Source organism: Mytilus galloprovincialis, chromosome 5 (genome assembly GCF_965363235.1).
Source record: "Mytilus galloprovincialis chromosome 5, xbMytGall1.hap1.1, whole genome shotgun sequence".
NCBI lineage: Eukaryota > Metazoa > Mollusca > Bivalvia > Mytilida > Mytilidae > Mytilus > Mytilus galloprovincialis.
The window spans coordinates 75,752,835-75,766,175 of NC_134842.1; the positions used below are offsets into that span (position 1 = coordinate 75,752,835).

The 13,341-nt window shown below is 33.7% G+C and overlaps 1 protein-coding gene across 1 annotated transcript in view; it reads left to right on the forward strand.

The window, feature by feature from the left end:
• The window catches only part of LOC143074148 (uncharacterized), a 176,698-nt gene that overhangs the window by 111,270 nt on the left and 52,087 nt on the right, over window positions 1-13,341 (forward strand). The window contains exons 7-9 of the mRNA XM_076249696.1: window positions 6,870-7,181; window positions 10,107-10,142; window positions 12,747-12,791. Of these exons, the coding sequence (XP_076105811.1) occupies window positions 6,870-7,181; window positions 10,107-10,142; window positions 12,747-12,791 (393 nt within the window). The remainder of the gene's footprint in view (window positions 1-6,869; window positions 7,182-10,106; window positions 10,143-12,746; window positions 12,792-13,341) is intronic.

Genomic DNA, 13,341 nt, shown 5'->3' on the forward strand with positions numbered 1-13,341 from the left:
AATGTATAATGTAAGAATTGTCAATACATTTTTATATGAACTGTGTGCTATTGGTGACTAACATTATAATGTAATATTTCAAGATATTTAAAATGATAATTTCATAGAGGAGGTATGTTGTATAATCTCTATTATTTTCAATGCTACATTATTGTATTGTTTTCTATCTATCATTTAGTTATTTATATGTTTGTTATTTTTTTGTTTATTTAGAACAATCCTATAGTGTTTGGATTTTAAAACCAATAAAAATTCTTATTCTTATTCATTGAGGGTTCAAAGGTCATGGGGTTTAATTTTGTATACAACACTTGTACATTGATCAAAGAAATGACCAACCTTAAAACTTGTCTTGGAATGGAAATGGAATTTTACAATAAGCACCATTTTTATTATCTTAGTAAAAGCTTCAATCTATTACTGTAATGGTCCTTTGTATCAAACTTACAGCACTACCGTAATGCTATTCCAGTTCAGTTCTTTCAATAGACAACTATTATATAAATTTAAAATGTACATTAGGAGATGCAAGAAGAATAATTGTTTTACCTTTAATTCCTAGACAAGGTGAAGATTAAACTATAACAGTTGTTAGCTTTCAATGTTGAGTAAGACATTCATGAACATAATAAATTCAATTTGATAATTTTGATATATTTGTTGTTGCTGTTTTACTTTAATATATATATACTACACTATATGGAGGAACAAAAACAAACAAACCTAGAAACAAATTTGTTTTTCTGTAATGAAAAATTAATTTGTACCAACTAATGGGAGATAACCCCTACTTCCTTAAAACAAATGTTATATTACAGAAAACAATAATATTACAGATTTGTGTAATATTACATTTTAATGTAATATAACAGTTTTCAGTAATTGCCTGGACATGAGTTATGGGCTTATATATTTTTAGATGAGAAACTTAACGAAACATGGAACAAAAATTTAGCCTTTTTATCATGGTTATAAATGTAGTTGGTTTGGAATACTTCTTCAAGTTAGTATGCAGAATTGAAAATTGGATAATTATTTCTTTGATTAAGTTTATTAAAATCCTTTGATTGGTATTCAAAAGCATATAAAAATAAATTTCTACTAAGAAAATAATTTGTGATCAAAACTATTTTTAATAATAACTTTCTACTAAGAAAACAATGTGTGATCAAAACTATTTATAATAATAATGTTCTACTAAGAAAACAATTTGTTTTGAAATCTATATGATGAAATTATTAATTTTAAAGATTTAAAGCATTAACACATTTTTTTTGGAGAAAGTAGGAAGCGGGAGGGGGTTCAGGATGGCTCTGTTCTTAAACATGTCTGTCTGGAAGGTATCATCTGACCTTGACCTCATTTTTATGGTTCAATTGTCAATGTTAAGTTTTTGTGTTTTGGTCTGTTTTTCAAATACTAATAACAATAGGTCAGCTATACTTGGTGTACATGGTGTATGGAAGAATTGTTAGGTGTATATATGTCTGTCTGTTACAATTTATCTGAACTTCCCCGCATTGTCATAGATTTTTTTAAATGTTAAGTTTCTGTAATGCTTTTAGTAAAACCTATATCTTTGCGATTTTCAACATAAAATCAATGGTCAGTAATGCAGACGAGACATTTCAGCGTTTGAACTCTTGTTTTTAATTAGTTCACTAAATTCAAATTATTAACTTGCAGTTAAAACTATAGGTTTTTGTCTCGCCTGAAACTAAAGTCGTGGAAAGCGAGACTGAGATTGCTTTTACGGGGACGGCTTAGCAATGATAGCGTCAACAATTGTTTTAAGATTTCTGCTTAAGTTAGTTTAATAGGAACTTGTGATAGACATTAATATTTAATATAAAGTGGCATTGCTATCAGTACACATCAATTTGATGACTGTTTCGAGGCCCTGACCCCTAGGTCATGGTCCAGCAACTTTGAATAAACTAGCAATTTTCAATGATACGTTTCTGCTTAAGTTAGTTTGATAGGAACTACTTGTAGTAGATCATTGTAAGGCTTAAATTAAAATATTGTTTGTTTGCAGTTTACCAACCGACACTTGAAAATCCTCTCGACTGTGAAAATTTTATTGCTTTAAATTTGAAGAATTTTTTTTTAATACTTCTATTGACGCGATCGGGAACTTTGGGTCCTTTCCGGAAATGATTTAAAGTCTGGGTCAATTACGCATTTCAAGTTCGGTTTTTCTTAGCTTCCCTTCAAGCGTTCATGTGACCATTTAATGATAAAGCACATGGAAATTGTTTACAGGTATCCATGAAGTCACGGAGGAGTACTTTATGCTGTCGTCTAGTGTCAATTTTAAGACAAATAACAAACAAAAAAGTTTATTAGTAAACTGTTTATACAGATTCAGGCACATGTTATACTGACACGATAACCATTCTGTCTCAAACAAATCGGGTACAGAATCTGTGGAGCCTGACTTTATGGAACCAATTTCAGTGGTTAAATAATTCGACAGCAGCTTGAAGTATGGCATATTTTCTACAAATCGTTGTGAAGACGACAAAGATGAAACCACTCCTCCGTGACTTAAATCTTCATGGATATCTGTAAACACACCTGTACGGAGGAAGGGCTCATTTGAAATGTTAATGGATATAGATCATTCCAAATCAATAAAAAGCAACCCTAACTACACAAAGATGTAGAGAAAATGAATGGTTAGCTTGAAAAATAAATATACTCTCTCTATATTAAATCGATTGCAATGAGTATGCTCCTTTAGGATAAGGGGGGGGGGGGGGGGGGGTGCTGCCCCACTCATTGCAATTATTCTCTTTCTTACAATATTAAATATACCCAAACTGTGTGGCCTGTGTGAATTCAATTAAAACATGTCCTTAGGAGCTATGCTGCCAATTTTTTTTATGCATTAAAAACATTTCAGTACAGACCATTTACTTTTAATGGGGTGCTATATGGATTTCACCCCATACTTTAGATTTCTTTGGTTTTCATTAAAGCCTGGCAAAAATATAACCTTATCACATATAATTAAATATTGTTAGAAATATGAAAACAGTCGAATGTCTTAATACTTTTTTTTCAAGTTGCCTTTTTAAGCTCACCTGGCCCGAAGGGCCAAGTGAGCTTTTCCCATCACTTTGCGTCCATCGTCGTCCTGCGTCCGTCGTCGTCGTTAACATAAATTTACAAAAATCTTCTCCTCTGAAACTACTAGGCCAAATTCAATCAAACTTGTCCACAATCATCATTGGGGTATCTAGTTTAAAAAATGTGTCTGGTGACCCGGCCAACCAACCAAGATGGCCGCCATGGCTAAAATTAGAACATAGGGGTAAAATGCAGTTTTTGGCTTATAACTCAAAAACCAAAGCATTTAGAGCAAATCTGACATGGGGTAAAATTGTTTATCAGGTCAAGATCTATCTGTCCAGAAATTTTCAGATGAATCGGACAACCCGTTGATGGGTTGCTGCCCCTGAATTGGTAATTTTATGGAAATTTTGCTGTTTTTGGTTATTATCTTGAATATTATTATAGATAGAGATAAACTGTAGACAGCAATAATGTTCAGCAAAGTCAGATTTACAAATAAGTCAACATGACCGAAATGGTCAGTTGACCCCTTAAGGAGTTATTGCCCTTTATAGTCAATTTTTAACCATTTTTCCTAAATCTTAGTAATCTTTTACAAAAATCTTCTTCTCTGAAACTATTGGGCTAAATTAATCCAAACTTGGCCACAATCATCTTTGGTGTATGTAGTTTAAAAAATGTGTTCGGTGACCCCGCCATCCAACCAAGATGGCCGCCACGGCTAAAAATAGAACATAGGGGTAAAATGCAGTTTTTGGCTTATAACTCAAAAACCGAAGCATTTAGAGCAAATCTGACGGAGTGAAATTGTTTATCATGTCAAGATCTATCTGCCCTGAAATTTTCAGATGGATCCGACAACCGGTTGTTGGGTTGCTGCCCCTAAATTGGTGATTTTAAGGAAATTTTGACGTTTTTTGTTATTATCTTGAATATTATTATAGATAGAGATAAACTGTAAACAGCAATAATGTACAGCAAAGTAAAACCTAAAAAAAAAGTCAACATGACCAAAATGGTCAGTTAACCCTCTAAGGAGTTATTGTCCTTTATAGTCAATTTTTAACAATTTTCATAAAATTTGTAAATTTTTACTAACATTTTCCACTGAAAATACTGGGCCAAGATCATTATAGATAGAGATAATTGTAAGCAGCAAGAATGTTCAGTAAAGTAAGATGTACAAACACATCACCATCACCAAAACACAATTTTGTCATGAATCCATCTGCTTCCTTTGTTTAATATTCACATATACCAAGGTGAGCGACACAGGCTCTTTAGAGCCTCTAGTTTTCAATTGAGGAAGATTCAATGGTTATTTCTTTTTATTAAAAATACAATCTTTAATACATTGTCTTATAAATCTTTAATATCTACATTTTTCTGATGAAAATACTCTACTCATGAAAACATTCTAGTCAAGAAGCATACATGTCTGAATATATTTCTTTAAAACAGTTCTAGTCATAATGACATTCCTTGTTTATAAGTGTTCCAGTATTTAATAATTATACCATATTTAATGTCATAAATTGGATAATAACACTATGTTAAAGTTTCAGTTTTGGTTATTAAGTTTTTTTATCTGAAAATGCCTGTTCATATGATGTTGGTTTTCAGCATGTCCAGTGTTTGTTGTTTTAAAATGTTTTTTTTTCTTCACAAGAAACTTGGTTTAGTGTAACTGCTTGTTTAAACTGTATTTTGGCTGATAAAATAAAATATTTTTCCTACCTACCGACCCTTCAGTCTGAAGGTACAGTCGGAAAACTGCAAACAAACATATTTTTAAGGTTGGCCTTAGCATATTTTTTTAAGCAATAATATGAAATCAAACAGAGCTAGAAAATAAAATGTGGTTGCTGAGAAGCTATCTATATCTATTTATATTTATATAAATAAGAAGATGTGGTATGAGTGCCAATGAGACTACGCTCCATCCATCCATCAATTATTGGTCACAGTACGGCCTTCAACACAGAGCATTGGCTTACGCCCGTTTACAGGACGTATTATGGTATAATACTTCTGTCCGTCCGTCCGTCCGTCCGTCCGTCCGTCGTCAACATGTCGGACATTAACTCAAAAACGCTTCAACCAATTTGCATAAAACTTTGATGAATTGTTCATATCTATGTATGTGAGCTCCCTTTCATTTTTTATAAAATTTAGATTTTACTTTTCTGAGTTCTGGGGTTTTATTCATAAATAAAGGTTGGATTTTCCAGTTTTCGGAAAATAGCTCATAAAATGCTTTCACCAATTTGCAAGAAACTTTGGTCAATTGTTTATATCTATTCACATGGCAGCTCACGTTTGATTTTTATAAATTTTAGATTAAGCTCCCTTTCAATTTTTATAAATTTTAGATTTTACACTTCTGAGTTATCAGTCAGAGCTCAGACATAAACAAGTCGATTTTTGTTTTTGACTTAAAGTGTTCAATTTTAGACTTATCTAAGTCAGAAAGTAACAGACTTGTTAAGCTCTATTTATGTTGATGAAAAAACTTAATTTTACTTGGAGGCCAAAGTACACCACATATGACAGCAAAAACCTGTCTGATAGTTCACAAGGACTTGAGCTATCTATATTTAATTATCTAATTAATTGAACATCCTCACTAAACACAGATGTTTTACCTCATTAAGTGTGGTTCCAGGTGGTTGCATTGTAAGGTTAATTAACATTATCTCCGATTTTTTAGACTCTCATTCATATTTTTCTTTAGAAGACAAATCATTCTCTTTGAATTTTGTCATTATTTGATTTAGATGCATGACCTCTTTATAAATATGCATGGGTCTTGAAGTTAACCAATTTTGATAACTTATGGACTTGTAGGAGTCGATATTTGCAACTTCTTGATTCTGGTTAATTATTTCTTGCTTAACAATATGTGACTTATTGTAGTCATAGTTTGTCTTGTATTAAAGGGAGACAAATCCTAAAACTTGCAAATTTAGACCTCTATAAGCATAATGAGTCAAAAGCAGATTCAGACTAGCTTACATGATTTATTTATGTCTGAGCTCTGACTCCTCTAGTTGGCCATGGTGTTGTCAGACTCCTCTAATTAGCCATGGTGTTGTCAGACTCCTCTAATTGGCCATGGTGTTGTCAGACTCCTTTAATTGTCCATGGTGTTGTCAGACTCCTCTAATTGGCCATGGTGTTGTCAGACTCCTCTAATTGGCCATGGTGTTGTCAGACTCTTTTAATTGTCCATGGTGTTGTCAGACTCCACTAATTGGCCATGGTGTTGCCAGACTCCTCTAATTGGCCATGGTGTTATCAGACTCCTCCAATTGGCCATGGTGTTGTCAGACTCCTCTAATTGGCCATGGTGTTGTCAGACTCCTCTAATTTGCAATGGTGTTGTCAGACTCCTCTAATTGGCCATGGTGTTGTCAAACTCCTCTTATTGGCCATGGTGATGTCAGACTCCTCTAGTTGGCCATGATGTTGTCAGACTCCTCTAGTTGGCCATGGTGTTGTCGGACTCCTCTAGCTTGTCTAGTTTGCCATGGTGTTGGAACCCCCCCTATTTTAACAATCAATGCATTGGTATGAGAACATATAGTTGGAACCCCCTTTTATTCCTGGGTTAGGAAAACCCTTTTAAGAATAGCTGGATCAGCACCTGTTATTTTCAACAAAGAAAAAATACTCCTGCAATTAATATTTAATGTAGTAACTTTAACAAAACAGCCAATCATAGTGAGAAAAAATATGTGTGTGAAAGAGGAAGAGTATATTTCATTCATACCTTTTTTATATTTCAGTTTTAGATAAACACAAAGTTAAACTACAAAAGAATTACATGATGTTTGTCCATGGTGTTGACTCCAAAACAGACATAGCTGACCACCTGTATCAGTCTGATGTGTTAAGTACTGAAGAAAAAGAGGAAATTTGTAATTCTTCACTCACTCAACAGGAAAGTAATAGACTTTTATACAACAAATTGATTCGCAAAGGTGGAGATGCATACAAAAACCTTCTTGAAGCTGTACGACACGGAGAATACCATGATGTTGCTACTGATATGGATAAGACAGAATTGTCAGATCAAGAAATACAATTGTGTCAAATAGGTAATTATAGCAGATTCTGAAATTAATATTGTACCTGATTTACTTCGATGATTCCAATATATATTATCAATTTTACATAATTATAAAACAATTATAAAAATCTGCCCATTTTCTTATACATCAGAGCATATTGAGTGTATCTATTCAGAGGTGAAATTTAAGGGGGGAGGGGACCAGCCCCTACTCCCCCTTTTGGGAGAAAAAATTGGTTGATTATTTAGAGAATTACTTAAGCGTGACTGGAGTGGGCCCCCCTCTCAGGCAGTCCCAATATATTAATTGGACACATAATATGCTAAAAAAAAATAAAGTATACAATTCAACGAAAAAAAGACACGTTTTCATCAATATATATGTTTAATTAACTGTAAGAGGAATGATTTAGTGTTGGAAACAAACATATTGCTAAATCAGAAAAGAGAGGAACTATTAAAAAACTGTTTTTTAATTATTGTTGAGTCTGCAACTTCTGTTGCATAAAGCTTGAAATAGGGATAGTGATCCGGCGGCAGTGGCGTTAGCTAACTTCTTAAAAGCTTAATATTTCAGAAAGTGAAGACCTGGATCCTTCCTACTTTGTATATAGACGCCTTATGTTACGAAGTTTCCGTCTGTCATATGTCCATTGTCATTGACCTCATTGTCATGGTTCAGTGACTACTGGAAAAAAAAGTTAAGAATTTTAGTATTCTTAATTTCTCTCTTAATATGAGTAATAGTATAACCATATTTGGTACATGTTGTATGTGCATTCCTTGCAAGGTCTTCATCATGCCTGTCAGACAGTTTTCACTTGACCTTGACCTCATTGAATGGATCAGTGAACAAGGTTAAGTTTTCGTGGTCAAGTCCATTTCTCAGATACTATAAGCAATAGGTCTACTATATTTGGTGTATGGAATGATTGTAAGGTGTACATGTCCAACTGGCAGGTGTTATCTGACCTTGACTTTATTTTCATGGTTCAGTGGTTATAGTTAGGTTCTTGTGTTTTGTCTGTTTTTCTTAAACTGTATGCAATAGGTCTACTATGTTTGGTGTATGTAATGATTGTAAGGTGTACATGTCCAACTGGCAGGTGTGATCTGACCTTGACCTCATTTTCATGGTTCAGTGGTTGAAGTTAAGTTTTTGTGTTTTGATCTGTTTTTCTAACACTGTATACCATGTATACAATAGGTCAACTATATCATGTATATTTGGTGAATGAACATATTTTACGATGTACATGTCAGTTTGGCATGTTTATTTGACCTCGACCTCATTTTTACGTTTCATTGCTCAATGTTAATTTTTTGTTTTTTGGTCTGTTTTTCCTGTACTTTAAGCAATAGATCAACTCTATATATGGGGTATGGAATGATTAAAAGGTGTATATATGTCTGTCTGGAAATTATCATCTGACCATAACCTCATTTTCCTGGTTCATTGGTCAATCTTAAGTTTTCCTGGTTAAGTTTGTTTCTTGGATACTGTATGCAATAGGTCAACTATATTTAAAGCATGTAATGATTGTAAGGTGTACATGTCTGTCTGGCAGGGTACATCTGACATTGACCTCATTTTCATGGTTCATTGATCAATGTTTTCCTTGTTAAGTTTGTTTCTTAAGATACTCTGTGCGATAAGTCAACTATATTTAAATAAAATTGAGAATGGAAATGGAGAATGTGTCAAAGAGACAACAACCCGACCATAGAAAAAAACACAACAGCAGAAGGTCACCAATAGGTCTTCAATGTAGCGAGTAATTCCCGCACCAGGAGGCGTCCTTCAGCTGGCCCCTAAACAAATATATACTAGTTCAGTGATACTGAGGCATATTTGGTGTATGGAATGATTGCAAGGTGTACATGTATTTCCAGTTTGGTTTATCTGACCTTGACCTCATTTTCTGGGATCTTATTAAGTTTATATGATAGTTGTAGTTGAGCTTTATATTTAGGACTATCAACATAAAATCAATGGTTAGTAAAGAAGGTGAGACATTTCAGCGTGTGCACTCTTGTATTTAAATTTTCTGGAAAGTCCGTTTGAAATCAAGGACAAATAATTATATTGAATTTGAAAGGACAAGTTATGTTTTTATACCCCTGCTTTAAAAATTTCGGGGTAAACTGTTTTACCTCTGTCTGTCCGTCCGTCCTTCGTCTGTCCATCCGTCCATCTGTCAGTCCGTCTGTCCGTCCTTTGAATATTTTTCGTCGCATCTTTCTAAGGAACTACATAACAAGGATTTCTGAAATTTGGTTTCAAGGTTTATATGAGTCAGCTATACCGTGTGATGTGTTTTCAGATTGATCACTCAACAACTTCTGTTTACCTTATACTGTTAGCAGGGCAGGGGTATCATTAGTGACCAGTAGCTCACACATTCACTTGGTTTTATTTCCAAGAAAATAAGGCTTGTGACCCCCTTATTTTATTTGATATTTCGAAGGTATTTTGAAAAGCAATCACCTCATTGAATTTAAAAAAAATCTATTGTTTGTTGTTTCCTCAATGAAAAGAATTAAGTTGCCCTAATATTACACTAGTAAAATAACTGTGATTTCGTAAATTTCAATGTATTTTAACAACAAAATATGGTCCCAAACTTCCAGTTTTTATACTAAATTTTGAAAGTTCATTGAAAAAGAAGTCTTACAGAAGATTAAGAAAAATCTATTGGCCAATATTTAGACACCCCATCTACTAGTACCTTAACTGCTAACAGTAATTTATTAATTCTTTTAACATTTTCGTCAGTTGTGTTCAATTTGTTAATTCTTCAATTTTGTAAAATTATTGATAAACAAATGACTTGAAATATAAATATTGTTTTTTCTTTACCTTTATGACAAAATTATGTTGTACAATGTTGGGTTTCAGTTATAGAAATATTTAGACTAGTATGAAACACCTAGACAGTTTGTCTTGTTTCAGGAATGAAGAAACTCAAAGACAGACAAGAGAAAAAAGGTAACCATATATATAATATAGTTCACTGAACTTCAGGCAAGACGGAAAGATGTATATTTTTTCAAATTGATGTTGATTGTCTTATAGATATAGGAAGATGTGTGAGTGCCAGTGAGACAACTCTCCATCCAAATAACAATCTAAAAAAAAAAAGAAAAAAATTTAACCATTATAGGTCAATGTACGGCCTTCAACATCGAGCCTTGGCTCACACCGAACAACAAGCTATAAAGGGCCCCAAAATTACTAGTGTAAAACCATTCGACCGGGAAAACCAATGGTCTAATCTATATAAAAAAACGAGAAACGAGAAACACGTATAAATTACATAAACAAACGACAACTACTGTACATCAGATTCCTGACTTAGGACAGGTGCAAACATTTGCAGCAGTACTAGTTTTACCCTTAGTGTGATTATCTACAGCTATTGTCGAAGAGGACTTTAGGTTTGCACTCTGTCTGTCTGTCTGTCCTTCCGTCAGTTTGTCAAATCAGTTTTCCACACTTTTTTCATAGTGCTTAAAGATATTTATTTGATAATTGGTATATATAGTTTTATCATGACAAGTTACAGATCAAGTTCGAATTTTGATCAGGTCTGATGATTTTGTGCAGTGTAATTATGGTCCTTGGAAAAAATTCACTTTAATAATCAGATTTTGTCGTGCCTTAATGGAGTCAAAAAGCGAGACTTAGGTATGCTCTTTCCGGCAACCGATTGCCAATGAGACAACTCTTCACAAGAGACCAAATGACAAAGAAATTAACAACTATAGTTCACGGTACGGCCTTCAACAATCAGCAAATCCCATATCATAGTCAGCTATAGAAGGTCCTGAAATGACAAATGTAAATCAATTCAAACGAAAAAAACTATCGGCCTAAGGGAGCTACCATTTGATTTTTAACCGGATTTTTGTGACAAAAATGTTGGTTATTGATTTGGGGATGTACGGCGGGCGGCTGGGCGGTCGGGCTGTCGGGCAGCCGGGCGGCAATCAAATGTTGTCCGTGCATTAACTCATGAACCGTTCAACCAAAGCTTTTAAAATTTTAATATGTTGTTACTGACAACTAAATGAAGGTCAAGTTCAATAATGGTGATTTTGACTTTTACCGTTCAGGAGTTATGGTTCTTGAAAGATTGAAAAATGGAGTTTCCAGTCGTGTCCGTGCATTTACGCATGAACTGTTCTACCAAAGCTTCCCAAATTTTAATGCATTGTTACTGATGACAAAATGAAGGTCAAGGTCAATAATGACGATTTGACTTTTACCGTTCAGGAGTTATGGTTCTTGAAAGATTGAAAAATGTGTTTCCAGTCGTGTCCGTGCATTTACGCATGAACTGTTCTACCAAAGCTTCCCAAATTTTAATGCATTGTTACTGATGACAAAATGGAGGTCAAGTTCAATAATGACGATTTTGACTTTTACCGTTCAGGAGTTATGGTCCTTGAAAGATTGAAAAATGGTGTTTCCAGTCGTGTCCATGCATTTTCTCATGAACCATTCAACCAAAGCTTTTGAAATTTTTATATGTTGTTACTGATGACAAAATAGAGGTCAAGTTCAATAATGATGATTTTAACTTTTACCGTTCAGGAGTTATGGTTCTTGAAAGATCATAAAATGGTGTTTCCATTCACGTTGTTGCATTTACTAATGAACCATTCAATCTAAGCTTTTCAAATTTTAATATGTTGATACTGACTACAAAATGGAGGTCAAATTTGATATTGACGATTTTCACTTTCAGCATTCATCAGTTATGGTTCTTGTGATATTGCCAGGACACAAATAAATGTTAATAAATCCTGTTTGCTGTCGTTGTGACAGCCTCTTGTTAAATGGAAGGGCTAGGATGAAAAATGTTGTCCTGCATTTTTTTTTTCTTAATTTTGATCTTTGTCCTGCCTTTTTATTTTTCACTGTATTCGATCCTGCCTTTTTTTTATTAGTTTAACCTGACTTTTTTTTACATAAATTGTCATCCTGCCTTTTTTTCAAATTACATCCTAGGTAAGACATTTCAGTGCTCTCTGTTTAGTATTAGGCCATGTATTTTTGGTGTAAGGAAAAACTTATTTATAACTGTTGGTAGGAAAACAAGTATATGTGGTAAGATGGCCAATGAGAAAAATTTCTGCCAGAGACCAAATGATATCAAAGTAAGCAAATATAGGTCACCATACGGTCTTCAACAATGAGCAAAATCCATACCTCAAAGTAAGCTATTAAAGGCACTAAAATGACAAATGTGAAACAATTATAACAAGACAGCTACCAGCCTGATTTATGTATGAAATATGATCATGATGATACACAGCAAAAAATGACAATCACTGAATTACAGGCTCCTGACTTGGGGCATGAACATACATAATGTGGCGAGGTTAAACATGTGTACCGGTGTTTAAACCCTCCCCTAAATTGGGACAGTGATGTAACAGTACAAAACAAGAACAAACTATAGACATCAGTTAAAAGGGCTTATCATCTCATTTCTATTAACTCACCAGATTGATACAAAGCACAAAAGACAACAAGTTCAAATCTGAGAGTACCATGTACATAATTTGTTGTTTTTTATTTTTTTAGATATTCAGATGAATCATGATGAAGTTATTCCTAAACATATACTTGGTAAGTTTATTGATGTAGGACATTGGAACATTACTTAATCGTTTAACTCAGCATCTTTAGTTCATATAACTGGAAAATACATATGTGTGGATTGATAAGGGCAAGTATCGAGGATAAATCGCTATATACTTTTCACTTTGTCTGTCCATCTATAAACTTTTTTAAATGCAATTATTCCAAAAGTATTGCTCAAAAATATATACAAGCTTGTTCAATTGTTGTACATTATACATTGTCATGATTTGTTATATGTAGACAGTTTATATTATAAATGCAAAATTTTAAGGAACATCTTTCAAGCTACCATTAAATTGATAAACAAGTATACTGTGCTATTCTTAATTAGGGCCCCGCCGACTAAGGCGGGTCGCCCTATAGTGATCAGTCTGTCCGTCCGTCCGTCTGTCCGTCCGTCCGTAACACTTTAACTTTGTGTCCGCTCTATATCTTAAAAACCGTTATGATTTCAAAGTTTATACTTGACATCCATTTTAACCAACACCAGAGGGTGTGTCATGATGTATGTAAAACTTCCTAGGTCAAAGGTCAA